Source organism: Buteo buteo, chromosome 3, assembly GCF_964188355.1.
Source record: "Buteo buteo chromosome 3, bButBut1.hap1.1, whole genome shotgun sequence".
Taxonomy (NCBI): domain Eukaryota; kingdom Metazoa; phylum Chordata; class Aves; order Accipitriformes; family Accipitridae; genus Buteo; species Buteo buteo.
The window spans coordinates 74,658,043-74,678,032 of NC_134173.1; the positions used below are offsets into that span (position 1 = coordinate 74,658,043).

At 55.0% G+C, this 19,990-nt stretch overlaps 1 protein-coding gene across 1 annotated transcript in view; it reads right to left on the bottom strand.

Moving 5' to 3' along the window:
• Nucleotides 1-1,569: 1,569 nt before the first annotated feature.
• PTP4A3 (protein tyrosine phosphatase 4A3) overlaps nt 1,570-19,990 on the bottom strand; it is a 47,231-nt gene continuing 28,810 nt past the window's right edge. The window contains exons 2-6 of the mRNA XM_075024040.1: nt 12,953-13,743; nt 11,181-11,273; nt 7,658-7,788; nt 6,926-7,000; nt 1,570-6,448 (exon numbers count right to left, since the gene is read on the bottom strand). Coding sequence (XP_074880141.1) covers nt 6,331-6,448; nt 6,926-7,000; nt 7,658-7,788; nt 11,181-11,273; nt 12,953-13,057 — 522 coding nt within the window. The 5' untranslated portion in view covers nt 13,058-13,743 and the 3' untranslated portion in view covers nt 1,570-6,330. The remainder of the gene's footprint in view (nt 6,449-6,925; nt 7,001-7,657; nt 7,789-11,180; nt 11,274-12,952; nt 13,744-19,990) is intronic.

Sequence of the window (19,990 nt, forward strand, 5' to 3'; positions counted from 1 at the left end):
CGATAAAACATTAGTGGGGTTAGGGATAAAAATTACAGAGGTCATTCTCCCATCCTGACCTTGGATGGAACAAAACGTGTGTCCTGTTCTTAGAAGTCCTCCAAGGGCTTGAACACCATGTCCTCCCTCCAAAAGCCCATTTCGCCAGCAAAAAGTCCACCCTAATATTCAACGCGGCTCCTCCTTGCCGGTATGCTGACCAGTCCACCCAGTCTACCTTCCTGGGTGGACTGAGGGCAACATGTCTTGTGTTGCTCAACTGGGAGATGCTGCCCCAAGACCTCAGTCACTGAGCAGCTACTCTCCACCCAGTAGATTTAGCTGTTAAACTGGTCTATAATAGGAGAAGCAGCAAGGGAGGAAGAAGCAGCCATCAGATCTCCAGCTACAAGATCTTCCTAACCCAGGTGACCTTGGCAGGTGTGTTTGTACTGGCAGACAATGCATATTTATGAGCTGGTTCCTCCCATTGCTGCTTCATGCCAGAGCCCAGAGAGGCTGGTCACAGTCGATCCGGGTATTTGGTGTGTTTCTGGTACAAGGGCAGCCCATTGCATAAGTAACCTCAAGTGGTCAGGCTCTTGCATGCTATGATTTATTAGCCACGGCCCCTTGGGGGCCCAACAGGGGCCCTCAGTTGGGTAGCTTGTCCAACAGCACCCTCCAACCTTGCTATGGGGTCAGCTCTTTCCATGCGGGATAAAAGGTGTCTCTGAGCCTTACAACATCTTTTCTCCAACTACAACAGTTGAGACATGCTAGACACAGGATCGGGGTGTGTGTGTGTGGGCTCTGCTTATGCCAATTATTTGATGATGAGGTGGCTACTTAAAAACCATGACACACTTGGTAAGTGAGCAACGCAATTAGCTCGCTCAGCCAAGTCCGCTGTTGCAGACCAGCTCCGGGGTCTCCCCACTGCCAGACCCTCCACTGGAGAAGACCTTGCTTGGACTGGAAGTCAATGCCGTGATGGCTGGTCTCTCTCCGGCAAGCTGCTGGCTCCTGATCCTGCTGTGATCATGGTGGCGATGTTGGGGTCCTGCTGGAAGTGGGGGCTGCCTGGCCTGGCAGTCGCTGCTGAAGACCTACGTGACGTTTTGCTAAGGAAGGGCTGGAGAATGACCGTGCAGTGACTCTGGTGGATGGGACAGAGAGCAGCCCATGAGGAAAAGGGCTTTACGTGAACACCTGGAGCCCTGGGTGCACCCCTAAGCACCTGCCTTGGCACTGGGCAAATCACTTCTCCGTCCTGGGCTCAACTTTATCTAATCTGGCTGAAGCCCATCATCTAATTGCAGTAGGTTCAATCCTTTCCCAGCCACTTCTGTTGCCTGTCCCAGGAGCTCCCAGGAGAGGGGAATGGGATGAGAGGAGGAAAATAACCCAGGGAACGTCTGGGACACATTTGGGATGGGACAGGAATGGGCTGAGGTCTCCAGCCAAGGACCCTGACACCCCCACCCCGCCATGCACCACTCCACCATCCCTTGGCCAGAGTTTGGCTCTGCCTTTGCCTCCCCCATGTTAATAACTCCCCCGTTAGCAGCACCGCAGCACACAGGGATGTACAAAACAGTGAACGCTTTTTATTTCGCTGCTGGAGTGTAACCACTGTAATTTCATAAAACTCAAAAAAAAAAAAAAAGAAAAAAGTGATTACTAAAAGCCATACATTTTTTTTCCTTTTTACACAGGACATAAGTAAACAGACAAGTTTCTTTTTAAAAAGGTTATAAAGTGTCAAGATCCTATACCTCATCTGCATATTCAAAGTGATGCCATCTGATACAAAAAGCATTGGGTATAATAATTTAGCTATGGCTCAGACCAAAAAAAAAAAAGTCATCTGGGCTTAATCTACATACTACTACGATTGCCCATGGAGTTAAAAAGGAAAATATGCAGTTCTTTGTTGCACAGAAAGAAACAGCAGGGAAGTCGAGAGTTCATTGGGAGATCATCGTCTAAAGGAAAGCCGAGCGTGGTGAAACACCCCCCCTCCCCGGGAATGTCTGCTAGAGCCTGCGAGCGGGACCACAGCTGGCCCGTGACCCCCCTGCTGCGTAAAGAAACCAGCCACATTTTTCTCCCACCAGACAGTATCCCATCCAAATCCACCCGCCAAACTGCACCTACCCAGCCCACTGGAAGCAAGTAAGATGTAAGACCCTGGAAACTGCATGGAAGTCATGAATCTCCCTGTGCGCTTTCCCACTGGGACTAATAAAAAGCAAACAAACCCAATGAAAAAAAACCCACAAACCCGACTCATTCTATTGTAGATAGAGCAAGACTCTGCTTCCTCGGGAAATCTGTTACTCATAAACCTGCTCATCCAAAGCTCTCAGCCCAAGCGCCACAGTGTCAGCCTTATTGCAAGACTCGTAATACACATTTACAAATGCAAAGTCTTTAAATAAGCATCCCCAGACCTTTCTTAAACAAAGAGCTGGCCATTTGCGGCAGCTGCATTGCCTTCCTTCCCACCGCTGCCCCCACCATGCGCTTCATCCAACTGGAAACCATGGAGAACAGAAGGGACACATGAGCCTCTTAACTGAAACGCAGGTAAGGGCACACGTGTGCCACCGGTGTGAGGACACAGCTATGGATTCCTGCTCAGATTTATTCCCCCATGTGAGGTTCAGCCATGACTGATTCCTGGGCAAAGCCTACAAGCTCTTGGTTTGATGGTTAGAGCATTTCTGCTTTGCCATCCCTTGGGTCTCCAAAGCTCTTGCTACCAGTTTGGAGCCCTGTCCCTGCAAACTATGGAAAGATGGAGGGTTTCCATGGAGGAGGTGAGAGTTGGATAGGGGTGAAGAGGTATAAAACGCAGTTTGTGCCTTTGCTTCTGCATAAAAGGGCAGGATAAGGTGGTTGGTTTGTAGTCAAAGCCATGGGGATGTCTGTTCCCTATAACATCTGCCAAGACTCAGTGGAGACAACTGGAGCAATAACAGAACTGGCAAATACATCAGAATTTTAAGGCTCTCCTTTCAACATCTTGGCATCTGAGGTGAAACAAGGATTAGCGTACAAGGAGAGACCTGAAAACCAGACCAAACTATGAGCCCTTGGCCGCTTACTCCTCACTCTGCTGCTACATGTCTATTGAGCTCCAACTTTCCCTCTTCCCCAACTATCCCAAGATTTTTGTAAGGGAACTGGGGTCTTTTGAGATTTCTAAGCCAAAACCCAGTTGGAAGATCCCTCAATTTCTCCAGCCTGTTATGTTTCTGTAACCCTCTCTAGGCTGAAACACTGAGGAGCTGGTACCTCAGAGGTAGGAGCCCAAGTCCATATCAAAAAAATTTCAAATATTTGGCAGTCCAACCCAGAGAAACCTTGGAGCAGGTTCAAGCTCTCCATGCAAGGACAGCAGCTCCTCGGCTGCTGTGATGTCCTGTGCATGGAGCAGCACATGGGAGGTGACAGCAAGTTCCAGGACAGGGGTGGAGATACCCACTGAAGCAAGAAAAAAGAAAAAAATTAGGACAATTAAACCAGCATGGTTCTGTTGGTTTTTTTTGTTTTTTGGTTTTTTTTCAGCAACTAATAAAACTGAAGAGTATCAAGATGCCGCACTGCCAGCCAGAGGTGCTCAAGATTTGGCCACATGGATTGTACCAGGTCAAGGACTGCTCTTACACTAGAAGCTCCCTATTTTTAAGGTGTTTGGGTTGATGCTACATAAAGCAAAGGAGCACTGCAAAGCTTGTCCCCCTCGTGTTCCCCCCGAAGAAGCCCACCAAGCCGAGATGTGAGTGCGCTCTCATCAGAGCTCAGCACCCAACACTTCCACCGTCAAACCCTGCATGGAGGAGGTGAAGAGTTCCCATGGCCAAAAGAGGCTGAATTCAAGCCCCTCCGTCCCCATCCTGACCCCAACTCAAGAGCATCATGGCTAAAGCCCTGCACTGCTTGCCCTGGCCAATCCACCATGTGATGCTCCCATGAGCATGGGTGAGGAAGACCCTCTTGCCAGGGCAGAAAACATCTCCAAGCCTGCAAAGCGATGGTTCCCACCGCTTTATCCTAAACTCTTCACAAGTCATGGCACAGCCTATGGTGACCAGAGAGCGCGCATGGGACCGCGAGGTCTCTTGGCTAAGAGGGATTGGGGCTGTTCCCATCGCAAAGCTGAGCAACCTCCTGCTGCCCCTGGGGATGAAGCAGCACCTAATTTTAGCAGCAGGAGGACACAGCCGGGGAGGAAGGGGACTGTGACCTACCCTGTGGGACTGCCGTAATACAGGATCTAGGCCTTCTTATCAGCCCAATTTCTCACCCTTCTCAACCAGCGCAGACCCTTCAACCATTGCCACCTTCCCCACAAGACGTAGGAATCAACAGCCCGGAATGGGGCAGGAACAACTCAAGGGACCAAGGGCTGTCCCACGATGTGGAGGCTTGGACAGGCCAGAGGCGTGCGGTATAACAACCCCGGGGCCACGCACGGAGGGTCCCCATCTCACTCAGGACCACAGCCTGTACCACGGGATGGCCATCCCTGCCGTGCAGTGAGGCTGGCTCCCATCGGGAGGAGTGGAACTGGAAACGGCTCCAAGCTCCTCCTCTGCCCACACGTGGTGGCATTAAGCCGTCCCCTACCTTTCTGCAGGTACCGAAGGCGTCTAACCAGCCTTCCTCACCGCTTATCCCAAGAGATGAACCCTCTGAAGCAAATGTCTCTGGATAGTCTACGTTTCGGAAGGCACATAAACCTTTGGAGATACCCAACGCAGGGCACTGAAGGCATCTCAAGTTGGGCAGCCTAAAACCACAAGACGCTGGATGACTAGCCCTCCTTGCCCCAACAACTGCGAACCTCTGCAGCTGAGCGGGTGAGCAGCTGCGAGCCCAAAGAATACCTGGAGCATCCCTTGGGCCACAGGTATGCCCTAGTGACAGTGGATGGCAGCCAGCTGTGACCTGGTGCTGGAGATCACCTGGGGGGGCCACGGGTCACCTTCTGGGCTCCACTGGGCAGCGATGGGAGAAAGAAAGGCCAGAGGACGTGCGGAAGACAAACAGGTTTGTTTTTTTTTTTTAAAGTTTTTTTTTTTTCCTTTAATTAGCAAATTTCTTCTTATCCTCATCAAAAGAAAAAACACCCCCATGCCCCCTACGTGCCCACCGCTCCAGCTGCTGCAAGCATTCAAAGGCAGAAAGTTGAGAGATGTTTAATGTCCCGGCTCAGGGGCGACTCTGAGTCCACCTCGCCAGGGCACGCGCCGGGGGGGGGTTTGTGGGTGCCAGGCGCCGTGTTACGGATGTGGGAAAGGCAGGTGCAAAATTTGGTGATGTGCTCTTGCCAGGAGCACCCAAAATCCCCCAGGAAAGCTGCAGCCCAGCCCCTCGGCCAGCAAACGCAGCGGTGGAGGACACGGACGTGCCCCGAGATGCACGTTGCATCCCCAGGGCGCTGCAGCCAGAATTGGGGTTTGCGCTACGGCTTAGCGATGGGGACACGACAGGAGAGAACCCACCACCCTGTGCATTGAGTTTGGAAGCTATAAATAAGAGCACCCCACGCTTTGGGGGACCCAGTGCTGACCCTGCACCCCAGCAAAGCTGGGTGCCTCAAAGCCCCGCCACGGTCCCCGAGGTTCCCAGCACCCCTGCCTTGGCTGCAGCGAGCCCCCAGCGAGCCCCAGCTGCAGCATCCCAGCTGGCATCAAGGCAACGGGGAGATGATGAAGTGGGAGAGGAAGCCATAAGAAAAGAAACGGTGCCGGGGAGAATTAGCTCAGCCCTTCCCGTGGCCACAGGCCCCTTCACCTCTCCCTGCTGTCACCGTCTTCCCCCCGTAGAGGCCGTCGCGCCGTTCCCACCTCCGTCCCCGCTGCTGCAGCCCTTATTTTATAGGGAAGAGGTGGGAAAGGGTTTTTCTGGGGGTGCTCCGGCCCTCCTGCTCCCCATCCCTTCTCAGCTGGCACAGCCCTGCCTGCGTTACTCCAAACCAAGCACCCTTCACCCCATCCCTCTCAGTGCAACGGGAGGGGAAAGGGAGGAGGAGGAGGAGGAAGGCGATGAAGAACCGTCACGTGAGCTCATTGCCGGCTAATGCCAAGAGTCAAAGGGCAGCGCTGCCTTCCCTCCTCGGGGCTGTGGCTGGAGAGAGCAACCTTTTTCGGGGGTTCGGCAAGACGACCGTGCTGTGGGTGCTGGAACACGGTGGTGGTGCTCCATGTCCCCCCAGCCCAGCCCTGGCAGTGGGGTGGCGCGTGGGGGGTGCGGGGCTGGGCAAGGAGGTGAGGGGGTGGGATGTGTGCGAGTGCCCGGGTGTCTGTGTGCACGGATTTTGGCAAGAGGTCATTGAGGTTACATGATGCAGCATTTGTTCTTGTGGTTATGAGGGTCCTTAAATCGGAGTCTCTGCTTTGGTCGGTATTTTTCCAAGTACGTCAGCTGCTTGCTGTTGATGGCTCCTCTGCGCTTCCTGCGGGGACAGAGAAGGGTCGGCACAGTCAGCGGTGTGGCAGGAGAAGACCCCCCCCCCTGCACCCCGAACCCAGCTCTGTCAGGGTGCTGAACCCCCCTGCCTGGAACAGAAAGGGATTTTGGCCATGTGCATCCTCCAGGGATGGAGATGAGCACCGACCCCAGCAGCTTTTCTCACTCATCTGCCCTGGGAGTCTCAGGACATGGAGAGCTGGGGAAGAAACACGTGGGTAGCTGGCAGAAGCAGGGTGCCTGCCAAAATCCCCCCAGGGATGCTCCCAGCTGCTGCCCCAGCCTCCTGCAGCCCTGATGGAAAGTCACAGGGTGCTCGATGCCAGCACCTCCCTTTTCCTTTCCCAAAGGCGAGAAAAAGCAACCCCGGCACCCTGAAAAAACTCTGGGGCAGCCCAGATCTCTCCGCTCCCTCGGAGAGGGTCTGCTTTCTCCCCCGACACCAAAACGCCGCTCGACTTACTGTCGGATGAACTGGATGGCGTCCTCGTACTTCATCCCGCTCTCGATCAAGGCCAGCGCGACGAGGACGGGAGCGCTGAAAGGGAACGGCAGTGGCGGTCACTCCCCAGTCGTGTGGCCCAGAGGCTGACGTCCCGTCCTGGGACGGAGGGGACACACCGCAGGGCTGTAATGCTGGCGTTATGGGCAATCGGCAGCACTGGCTTTTAGTTTGTAATTTCTTGCCATTTGGCTGCAAGTGCTGCCCGAAAGAATGGCTGATTTTAGGGGTAAAACCCTCAGGACAGGGCTGGCAGCTGTTTGCTGCTCTTCTAATGAGCACGAGGATTTTGGAGGCAAATCTATCGGAAAAGTGGATGTAAATACACATGCAAAACCTGACCTGCAGTGGGGAGGAGCAGCAAAACACAGCACCTCGTGAAACGCAATGGCTTCCAGTTGTAGTGGGAAGCATATTGCAATATTTCCAAGATGAGCTCTTAGCAAAAGCACTTGTGGGGCACTGGCAGGACAGCACCGAGAAACCTGGGTCCCCCCAAGGTGCCCAGGATTTGGCTGCGAGAAGTGCAAGGAGAAGCTCAGGCAGCAGCTCCCCTGTCAACATCTATTCCCGCTAAGGTCTCCACCGCACGCAAAAACCCTGCTGTAAGGTGGAAGGAGGAGAGCTGGCATGGTTTTCTCTCTTTCCCCTTCATGAGTGGGGTGGCAGCCGGGGTGCCAGGCTCTGACTTACCGCCCCAGGCCGGCCACGCAGTGCACGGCCACGCAGCAGCCGGGGTCTTCGCAGAACTTGGTCTTCAGCAAGTTGAGCCAATCTTCCACTATCTTGCTGGGAGGAGGCGCTCCATCATCGAACGGCCAATCCTGCAAGGTGGGGGCAAGAGAGAAATACTGTCAGACCCTGGGGAAAAAAACCTCAGGGGATTGCTTTTTACTCAGGGCGATGGCGTCTGGGATCTCGGCAGCGGGGAGGCGGATGCGTGTGCCAGGAACTGGGCTCAGAGCGCAGCTCCGCGGGGATGTAGCAGGTTTTGCGGCACCGTCTGGCACGCAGGAATCCCCTGGCTGCTTCAGCTCAGGGTTTGCAGTCATACGAGTCTAGGTCTGGGGTCCTCCCTTCTTCTATGGACAGGTTCAGCCTTCAGGAGCACCTACGGGACCTGCAACACGGTCCCCGTGTCCTGCCTCTGCAGAACCAGGGTGGCCATCGCCTGCCTCCTCCCCATTCGGATGACGGCACTGAGCTTCGGGGAGCTGCAAGTCCCATCCTTCCCTCTGCCAGCTCCTGTCTAAATCCAGCACTTGGAAGCGCAAAGCCACTTTGTTTGAGCCGAGGTTATCTTGGAGATGGCTGAAATCTCAGGGCCTGATGCGGTGCCGAAATTCAGCTTGCTGCAACACGTGGAGGGGAAGGTGAACGCACAAGCCCCAAAAGGATGCCCAAAAGGGCACCCCTTCCACAGCCCTAGGGAGAGCCGAAGGGCTCCATCCTTCCAGAAGGGACACCCCTCCAAATGGGGCCATTTAAATAGCATCCTTCAGGAAAGGATCTTCAGGGGGAAAAAAAAAGTGCCCATCTTCTTCTGAGCTTCATCCTTGAGCTGCACGGACTCAACATTGAGGCTCAGTGATGAAGTGGGTAAACCAGGTGCTGCATTAAGCATCCTCTGTCCCTGGGCTCTGCTATGGGGGAAAAGTGTCCCCCCACTTGCCTGTGACTGCTCCAGCATTTTGGGGAAGGGATGGTCTCTCCCCAGCCAGTTGAGGCTGCATGTCTTTACCCAAATGTGGAATTCTCTCTCAAAATGGATTTGGCAGGTGGAACGTGGCCAAACAGCAGTGGGAAGAAGGGGACAGGCAGGTGAGCAATGCTTGGAGGTGATGTGGCACATTGATCCCCGGTGAGTGGGAAGCATGGGGCTGTAATCCTCATGTTTGAGGAGTGAGTCACTAAGCTGCTGTGCTGGAGTCATCCTTGGCGTAAGACGGCAAAAGAAGCTGCTGAGCTGAGCTGAGCTTCAGTGCATGAACAGGTAACGTGATTTCAGTCGGGCTTTGCTAGGAAAGGAGCATGTTGGGCTTCGGGATATCCTAATGCTTGAGCCAGCCCATCCTGCACAGTCTATACCCACCCAGCAGGACCATCTCCTCCCTGCGGTGCCCAGAAAGCACCGCTTCAGCCATGAGTGCAGGTCACCAGGCTCACACCGGGGAAAACACACCATATCAAAAAAATCACCGAATCATAGAACGGTTTGGGGTGGAAGAGACCTTCAAATATCATCTAGTCCATCCCCGCTGCCACGGGCAGGGACATCTGTCACTAGATCCTATTGCTTAGAGCCCTGTCCAACCTGACTGGGAACACTTCCAATGCTGGGGCACCCACAACTTCTCTGGGCAACCTGTTCCGGTGTCTCACCACCTTCACCATAAAAAATTTCTTACTTACATCCAATTTAAACCTACCTTCTTCAGTTTAAAACCGTTGCCCCTTGTCCTATCGCAACAGGCCCTGGTAAAAAGTCTTTATCTTTCTTATAAGCCTCCTTTCTATACCGAAAGGCTGCAATAAGGTCTCCTTGGAACCTTCTCATCTCCAGGCTGAACAACCCCGACTCTCTCAGCCTTTCTCCACAGCAGACCTGTTCCAACCCTCTGACCGTTTCTGTGGCCCTCGTCTGGACCTGCTCCAACAGGTCCGTGGCTTTCTTATGCTGGGGTCCCCACAGCTGGCCACGGTACTCCAGGTGGGATGTCATGAGAGTGGAGTAGAGGGGGAGAATCACCTCCCTTGACCTGCTGGCCACGCTTCTTTTGGTGCAGCCCAAGAGATGATTGGCTTTCTGGGCTGCAAATGAACATTGCCAGCTCATGTCCAGTCTTTCATCCACCAGTGTCCCCCAGTCCTTCTCCACAGGGCTGCTCTCAATCCACTCACTGCCCAGCCTCTATCCACATTTGGAATTGCCCCGACCCAGGTGCAGGACCTTGCCCTTGGCCTTGTTGAACTTCATGAGGTTTGCAGGGGCCCACTCCTATTTGATATAGGTGTATTCAGAGATATCTCTGTACCTGCATAGATATATCTATCCATAGATACACAGGACACAGATATCTCTCCATATGATATACCTTACATAGTTTCTATATAGTTGTACAAACTTATATATAGAAGCTATACAGTTTCTATACAGTGTCACATAGTTTCTGTATCTAGCATATTGATATCTCCCTACGTAAAACAAATCCTAGATATAGATATCTCTCTATATAAGATAGGTAGAGAGGTATGTACATCCTAGATATATAAACTCAGACTGGAGGGCTCCAGTCAGAAACAGGGTAAAAGGCAGAATTTAGTGTGTAAGCGAGCAGATATGATATCCTAGATACAGATTCTATATGTAGCATACAGCTATCTTCCTCTATAGGATAAGATAAATCCTACAGAGACATAGCATCTCTATCTAGTGAGATCTGCATCTGGAGGATCTGTATCTAGAGACATAGGATCTATTATCTACCTATATCCCAGAGGATCTAGGATATAGCTACTCTCTCTATAGGGTATAGATTATACAGAGCGAGCTACACAGAGAGGACCTACACACAGAGGACCACCCCAGGAGGCACGAGGCACTTCCAAACCCTTTCCTAAATAACAAGCAGAGCTTCACTTTCCAGCTGGAGCTGAACTCCCTGGCAGGGCAATCACGCCTGACATCATCTCCAACTACTTATCAGCCAAGATGCAGTCCAGGCAGCTGCCTGCTCTGCCTCCTCGCCTTTTCCTTCTTGCTGCCTGCTCCCTTTCATCCCCCAGAGCTGCACCAGCCGCCTGCTGGAAGAGCAAAAAAACCCGCACCCCCAGTTTAAGATAACGCCGGGGGTAAAGGGAACCGTGCGCGTCTTCCACGTGGGATCAGGCGCTCCCATCCGCTGGATGCTTTAAAGCCTGAGCGACAGGCAGGGAAGGCAGCTGCCGACTCAACCGGATGAGTCACAGTTTCGGGTGCGTGGGCAGCACTTTCTTTTTTTAAAGCACCAGCCCCATCTCGGCTCGGGGAGCGGGGAGCTCGCCCGCCTCACCCGGAGGATGAAGTTGGGTTTCAAACCCCGCTCCCAGGCAAGTGTGATGTCGCTTTGGTCTATCTGAAACGCAGAGGTTTTAGCGGACCCGAGGGCTGGGGGTATTTAAGCATGGGGGGTGGAAGGGGGCAGCCCCTCTGGTGCCTATCCTGCTGCCCACCTACCATGACAGTGATGCCATCCTTCTCCAGGGGGGTCTTGTCATAGGTCACTTCGCACACTCGCACAACCGTGGTGGCACCGTATTTCTTCAGGTCCTGGGAAGGCAAGGAGAAGGAGGAGTCTGAAAAAGCCCTGCCAGTTGCAACCCAGTTAACCCCAACACATCTGAGCCCTGCTGTGACCACATGGACCACTACGGACCCTAAACCAGTGCCGTGCCCCATCTCTGGACCCTCGAGCAAACCTCCTGTGGTCCATCCAGCCTGGGAAGCACAAGGAAACAAGAAATCCCAGGGCACCAAGCCGTGTGGCCACGGTAGGATTTTTACCCAGCACGTTCATGACTCCTCGGAGTCACGAGCGACGACGGGGCTCTTTATTTTTAAGCCCTGACGGCCACACCAGCAGGGACTTTACACCCCAGGCAAAAAACCAACCCCAACATGGGCGCAAGTCCCCCAAAGGAGAAATTATTTGTGCCCAGCAAGGTCACAACTCCCGCTGCAGAAATGCATAGGCTGGGGGGGGGCAGTCGTAGCACACCCCGCCAACCGCGCTCGCATTTTGCGGATCGCTCAGGGGCTCCTTCTTGACCTCCTCGCCGTATCCCATCATCGTTCCAACGCGCTGCAGGCTTGGGCGTGGGACTTGGGCTGTTTCCAGCGCGGCTTATCACCCGCCGCAAGGATTGCTCCCGGATTACGTGCCAGCGTACCGGCCTCGCCGGGCACCGTGTGAGATCATCCCCTTCAATGATTTATCATCTCCTTCGTTCCCCACATGCGCTTGCCAGACCGCGGCAAACCCCCGCACACTCAGCAGCTTGGCCAAAAAACCTAAGAGGCTGGAGGAAAAGGGGAATTTTTCCCCGTTCCCACTGGTGCCATCCCCATCGCCTTGTGCACAGCGTGCACGGGGTGGCTGTCCCCCAAAATGTCCCCACCTTCCTGCGGCGTTCCGAGCCGGTAGCGCTCACGTGGTTTTTTTTCAGGTGTGCATTTGCGGGGGGATTTCCTCGAGCTTGGAGGATGCCTCTGGTGCCAGCACATCAGACCTCAACGCGGTTTAAGTCTAAGGCAAAAACTCTTCACCAGGCTCACGTGCAGCCCCAGGTTCCCCCCCCACGAATGCAGTCACATCCCCAAATGACTCCTCGTAAGCAGAAGCTGCTTGTGCCAGCTCGGCTGAACCTGCAGGACACGGTGTTTCCCCCAGGCATTGATAAAAGAGCAAGTCGAAGCCTTTCGTCCCGGACCGCAGACATGCATCCATTAATCCCCCCGCTAACTCCCAGCTGCTGCCAGTGCCGGAGGCAGCGCTCCCAGGCAGGGCACTGTCGCTGGCTCATGCAACACCGAACCCTCCAGCACCTTGGGCACTGCCCAAAACACTCTGGGCATTGGAAAGACGCTGGGATATTTGGGATGGAAAGTCCTTATTGAGGTGCTGGGAGATGCATCCATGTGCATCACTGCAAAGCCCCTTGACGTGACGTGCTGGTGGAGCTGGCAAGGGATGCAACAGGAACGGGGAAACTCTGCTCCACCTCCACCGCGCTCAAACATCACGCCTGGGGTCCTCCAAAACACCCAACCCCAAAAAGCCGGCGGTGATCGGACCCACCGCCCTGGGATGCCACCGGGGACTGTGGTACCAAAGGGGATGCTTTGCTGCCTCATCCTACACAGGATCCCTGTTGCATCCCAACATTGGCTTTCAGCCCCAAAACGTGCAGCTGGACCTTGGTCCCCAACTTCCAGCCTCCCCTCCTTACCTCCAAGAAGGTGCTGAGCGTGGCATTGGTAGGGTTGTGGGTGATCAGGAACCTCATGTTTTTGTAGCAGACCTCCACCGGCGCAGGGCGGTTCATCCGGGCCATGGTGGGATGGGAGGAGGGTGAGGCGGTGCTGACGGCAGTGGGGGAAAAACCCAAGAAAAGCGTGGCGTGGAGGGGAAAAAAAAAAAAAAAAAGAAAACAACCACCCCTCTGCGCTTAAAAAATAAAAATAAAACAGGATCGAGAACTCAATATACAGACTTTGTGCAAATAATCCCAGCTCCTGGGAGCGCGCCGGCTTCCTCGACACACTGCAAGCCCCCCGGGGTAAAAAGCCAGATGGGAAAAAATAATATTAATGATAATAATAATAATAATAATAATTAAAAAAAAAAAAAATCCCTTTGCTGTAGTGTCGGTGTCCTCGGCGTGTGCGCGACGGCGAGCCTCCGGTGCCGCGCGCTCCCCGGCGCTCTAGAAAGGCCTCTGCATATGGGGGGGGGTGGCGGGAGGGGGACCCCCGTCACGTTACCCCATCGGGGTATGTGGAGTACTTGGGGGGGGCACGGGGGGCCGGGAGCCTACGGGGCGGTGTCGGCGGCGTCCGGCAGCGGTCCCTCGCTGGGGCGATCCATGCACGGGAGCCTTGAATGGTTGAGTCGGAGGGTCGGGATGCCGGGCGAGATGTGGCGAGGCGGTCGGGCGCTGCTTTATGGGGTGGGTCGACGGGGTCTGCGGGGCTCAGAGCTGCTCCTCAGCACCTCCATAAATCCCAGCAGAGAGCGAGGCTGGAGGGGAAGGAAAGGGAAAGACGGGGGTGAGGGTCTTCCTCCCCAGGCTGGCTCCCGTAAGAGCATCCCTGACCACGCAGGGGACCGTAGGTGAGAAAGCCGGGTGGTATTTAAAGAAATAACTGAAATACCATCTGAAAAGCTGAAATGGCACCGGAAAGCCAGGGGGAAAACTCTCATTTCCCCGCAAAAGGGAAAACCCCACATGGCAGGGAAGGGGCTCGCTCTCACGCCACCCAACGTCAGCACCCGGCTGGTGTATTCGAGCACCCGCGCCATGCAAACTGACCCCCCCCGGCACCCATCCTGTCCCCCCAGGACCTCACCTTTGAGTCCCCGAAACGCCCAGCGAATATTTCTGCCCCAAATACGGCGCTCTGCCCGAAACCGGCCACCGCCGCCCCTAATCGGCCACATGCTCCTGGTGCTGCTCGAGCGGCTGATGTCCACCAAATGCACCTCTAATGCTCTTAGGCAAACTAAGCCGCCCGCAAATGAGCTTTCTTGGGGAGGGGAGGGGGGGGAGCAGAGGAGGGGGTCGCAGCTGCGCCGTTTCGTGACGGATGCGCCTCCCCGCTCGCACATCTGCATCCCCATCGCTGCCAGCACGTCGCTCCCTATAAAGTACGCCGGCCTCGCGACCTGCGGCACCTTTGCCTTCAAGGGTGGCGGCGGGAAAAAAAAAAATTAAAAAACCAGAAAATCAATTCCCGCCGTGGAAATGCCAAAACCCAAGGGAGGATCGGCCCAGCGGGGAAGCGAGGGTGCTGCCAGCCCTGCTGGGAGCAAAGGGAAACCTGGCGCTTCCCCGGGTTGTCACCCACCAGACTCTTGTTTTGAAGCTGGTCCCTTCCCTGGGTCAGCGGCTGCTTAGCGCCACGTGGCTGGAGCCTCAAAATAGACCATAAGCACATAAGTAACCCGAGCCAGGCCAGTATGCACCCACTCGCCTCTTCTCCTAATGCCCCAGCGCCAAGAAACTTTCCCCTCCGGGTTGTTTTATCCTGATGCGACAAGACGAAGTGGGAGCAGGGAGGCGCGCTGAGCACCGACCAGCTCATCACACCACCTGGGTGCTGTCGCCGGGATCCTCCGTGCCCCAGCATCATTTACAACCCACTCGCTGCCTCCTGCTTCACCGGTGGTCCCCAGGGCTGAAAAAAATCAAATCGCAAAAGGAAAAGGCGGCAAGGGGAAGCACGTTGCTCTCCTAAACGTGCCCAGCTTGGCTGCTAAAACAGTGGACTTTGCTGCTGGCAGGGCACCGATTTATTATTGGCAGCACGTGCGAGCCCTGGCACTGTCCCGGCGCACGGCGCATCTCCGTGCCCATGGGTTTGTAGCTGGGATTTTTGGAAAGGAGCTTAGAGGGGGCTAGTTGCTGGGAAAGGGCCAAAACTCAAAGGGATATCAGCACTGAGCCATCCCCAGCTCCCCTGCAGACCCTCGTATGTCCCCATCCTCCTTAATTGCCCCAAACCCCCTTGTCAATCATGTCCCATCACTCCTGACTCTTTTTTTTTGCCCATAAAAAGATGGGGGAAGACGGGACAAAACCAGCTGTGTGGTTTGCGACGGTGACTCATGGCTCAGCAGCGTCGAGCCGTGGGCTCCTTCAGTTGGGGTGTGTTATTTTGTTGTTTTTTTTTTTTAAGGATGCTGAAAAACAGTAACAATCCGCCCTCCAAGGATGCTCTGCGAAGTTCAAACCCTGCCTGGGCTGCAGGGGATGAGTGGGACATCCTGGGGGGGATTTTCCAGTCTCCATTGAGAAAAGCAGATTTTAGCAGCTGATGGAGGCTGGAAGCTCAGCTGAAGGATGGGAGCAAGGCGAGAGCTGCCTCCCAGGAGCATTTTGGGTCTGATTCAGAGCAGCTCAGGCCCCAGGTCATGTTGACCCCCCCAAGGGCAGCTCACCCTCCCCAGCTGAACCACAGCAGCCAGGATCTTTGCTCAAAGCTTGCAAAGCTCCTGCAAGATGAGATGGGAAACCTCCTCTCCCCCCTGGGCTCGATATGCTTTCCCCATCCATCTCTTTGCTTGCGGGGTCTCCTCCCCCCCCCCCCCCAAGATAAGCTTACCATGGTCAGGTAAGAAATGGTATTTCTGGAGGGTAATTTTGGGCTGGTTTTGGCTACGTGGCTCCTAGAGGTCCAGCTGCTGAGCTGCAGGCCAGCACGGCCACGAAAAGAGCCAGCAACCCAGCGAGTGAATGTTTTCCAAGAAAAACACGCTGGCAACCCCCTCAGCAAGCTTCTTCCTTCCTTTTCCATTTGCTTCAAGGAAAAAGAAGAGGTTAAAACCCTCCGAAGGGATGGGAGGCGGAAGGGATGGGTAGCCACAGATGCTTGCTCAAAGGGAAGAGCTGCTGGAACGCAGGTATTGCCCCAAATCATCCCCCTGCAAACCCGATTTCTCGGAAGCAAAGGACCCAGGGATCTTCTGCTTTTAACACCTTTGGCTCTTGGCTCTTTCAGCTTCCACCACATTTAATGACATCTTGCCTTCTGCCCCTTGGGGCTCGATGCACCAGCACGAGAGATGCTTGCAGTGCACAAGGAAAAGCAGCAAACCCCACCTTTTTCCCTACCCCAAACAACCTCATGTCCCGTTTTAACCGGCTGCAGGGTCATGTTGATACAAACCATGTCCCGGATTAAACCCACCCGCCGAGCAACGCTGCGGGACTGGGAGCTGCTGTGAGCCCCAACGCCAGCATCGCACGCCAGGAGCGGTAGCTTGTTCCCCATCGTCATCCAACACGCGGTTCGTGCTCCATCGGCACTCTGGATCCCATATAATTTTTTATTGGCTTGGGTGTGCTTGCTGCCAGTAACGGAGGTTCACTGGGAACCGCCTGCCTACGAGAACAGCGAGTGCTCCTTTCCCACAAGGTCTCCTCTCCAGTGGAAGCGTTTCAAGTATTTTGGCAATTGCATGTCCCGGCAATTCAGCCCCAAAGTCTCTAAATCCCTAATGGATATTCAGTTACAAATCATCCCCAGTGCTACAGGCTGCGATGCTGATCACCATATTAAGCGTGGCAGAATAATGTGGAAAAGGGTTTTTCAGCTAATATTAATAACCTGCCAAGTGAATAAATATCCTTCTGACTTGAGCACTACGGGGGATCTAGATGAAGCACATGAGGACACAGTAAGCAAGACCTGGGTGAGGATGGTCAGCAATGCAGCACTGGCCTTTCAGGCTCAAACCCATCAGGGTGAAGCTCAATGAAGGAAATCCAGCACGGATAATCGGAGGAGCCGGGTACCCAGCTGCCACCATCCCCCTGCTGTGCCCAAGGCCAGGGAGGGACGGGGACCACCTCCCCAAAATGTGCCCATCACTGCCACCCCAACATCTGCAAGCTCATCTCAAAGCTTCGCCGGCAACACTTGCCTTTGCATTTCCACAAGTATTAATGCGACATGGCGGGCTTCTTCCTTGCAAAGCCCCCAAAAGACACACGTGTGAGCTGCAACGACACGTTGTGCCATGATGGTGGAAGTTTCTGGTTCTTCCACACGAAGTTTTGCGAGGATCCAGGGCGAATGCACCCCACTGTGGCAAGTAGGAGCAATGGGGGATGCTGCTCTGGAGGATGGGGACCACCGAGCCATCACGTCCCTGCCTACACCCCAAAGCGGAGGGGATCACGGGGCTCCCCTAATTATTCTCTCCTAATTATTCCTTTGCAGCGTGGCAGCTCCATTCCGCCTATCTTGGCCTCGTCCCAGCCATCCAGGCACAGAGCCTGCAGCAGCAGGGATGAGGCTGCTCTTCCTCCTGGCACCTTGATGCAAACTAAAGTCCAGGTCTTCTTTGCTGCAGTTAATGAAAGGGCTTGGCTGGAGCCGTGACCCGACGGCGTCGCTGCTGGTGCTCGGGCTAACGGGATGCAGCTGGGGAAGTCAGGTTCTCCTGAACACAGCAACTCCCCGAGCAAAGGAAAAGGAAACTTTGCAGAGCCAAACAGTCGCTCCACGTGGGCTTTAGCAGCGGGACTTGGAACAAAGGCTCTTTCTCACCCAAACAATCTGTATCTTACCCGTGTATAAATATAGCTATCTCCCGAGTGAGCACATCTCACGTTCAAAGTTCACCTTCAGAAAAATCTAATGAAACACCCATCTGTGTTACATTCGCTTGACCTCTCTCCTGCTTTCAACCCACGTAGCAAGACACCGACCAGCCCTTTCCCCTTATGGCTGATCGATTCCTACTCTCCCCCGCTTCCAATCCCAGCTCCGCAACAAGCATTTCCATCCCCCTGAAAACTGAATGCAAGTTTCTGAGCAGTCCCAGTTATTACCACGTAGCGCACATCCACCGCTGCCACGAGTGACCACAGCAAGCAGGTCTACGAGGCTTGGCTGCACACGCGAGGAGACCCACCAGCACCACCACCACTGCCACCAGCACCAGCAGCTCCACCACTGCCACCACCACCAGTAGCAACCACCACTGTCACCACTACGACCAGCACCAGCAGCACCACCACTGTCGTCACCACCACCAGTAGCACCACTGCTGTCACCACTGCCACCAGCACCAGCAGCTCCACCACTGTCACCACCACCAGCAGCTCCACCACTGTCACCACCACCAGTAGCAAGCACCACTGTCACCACCGCCACCACTACAACCAGCACCAGCAGCACCACTACTGTCACCACCACCACCAGTAGCACCACTGCTGTCACCACTGCCACCACCACCAGCAGCACCTCCATCACCACCACCACCACCAGTAGCACCACCACTGCCACCACTGCCATCAGCACCAGCAGCTCCACCACTGTCACCACCACCACCACCAGTAGCAACCACCACTGTCACCTCTGCCACCACTGCCACCACTACGACCACCAGCAGCAGCACCACCACCACCAGTAGCAACCACCACTGTCACCTCTGCCACCACTGCCACCACTACGACCACCACCACCAGCAGCTCCACCACTGTCACCACCACCACCACCAGCAGCAACCACCACTGTCACCTCTGCCACCACTGCCACCACTACCACCACCACCAGCAGGTCCACCACTGTCACCACCAGTAGCAACCACCACTGTCACCTCTGCCACCACTGCCACCACTACCACCACCACCAGCAGGTCCACCACTGTCACCACCAGTAGCAACCACCACTGTCACCTCTGCCACCACTGCCACCACTACGACCACCACCACCAGCAGCTCCACCACTGTCACCACCACCACCACCAGTAGCACCACCGTCACCACTGCCACCACCACCACCACCACCAGTAGCACCACCACTGCCACCACTGCCACCAGCACCAGCAGCTCCACCACTGTCACCACCACCACCACCAGCAGCAACCACCACTGTCACCTCTGCCACCACTGCCACCACTACAACCACCACCAGCAGCTCCACCACTGTCACCACCACCACCACTAGTAGCACCACCGTCACCACTGCCACCACCACCAGCAACCACCACTGTCACCTCTGCCACCACTGCCACCACCACCACCGCCACCAGTAGCACCACCACTGTCACCACTGCCACCAGCACCACCGTGACCACCACCGCCACCAAGGTGAGCAGCACCACCACTGCCACCATTGCCACCAGCACCACCACCAGCACCACCGCCAGGAAGGATAGATCCCAGGACACAGAAAGCCACGGCGCTGTCCCCAGCCTACGACCGCAGCTGGGAGCCAGCCAGAAGAAAGCCAACGTGCTGAGGTTTCCTCTGGCCGCATCCGCGCGGAAGGAAACAGGGAAGATCCGGGAGGAGAGCAACGGAAACAAAACACCCCGCAGGAGCCGGCATCGGAGGGCAGAGGTGCAAGTGGCCGCTGGCACGTTCTGTTCCAGGTGCAGAACTGGAAGGAGCAGATGGGGATGTCCTGGAAAAGCCATGCCGGGCACCGTGGGGAGGCAGCGGCGGCTGCGGGGTATCTGCTGCTGGGAGCGGAGCAGCGCCTGGCACCATCTGCCCGGGAAGCGTCGTGGGTTTTTTCCTCCGAGGGGTTATTTTTTCGTTTGTTTCTTTCGCCACAGGGGATGTTTCCTCAGCAAAAACAGCAAGGAGGATTAAAATTGCACGGGTGCAGGGGGAGCGGGACGGGGAGCTCTCGGCAGCCCACCAAAACACACCTGCAAGATAAACTAGGTCATGCATCTTCCTCCACATCCTTTTTGGCATGCGGTAAACGCGGACTAACATGTAAATTTGCAGAAAAGAGCCGTATGGCCT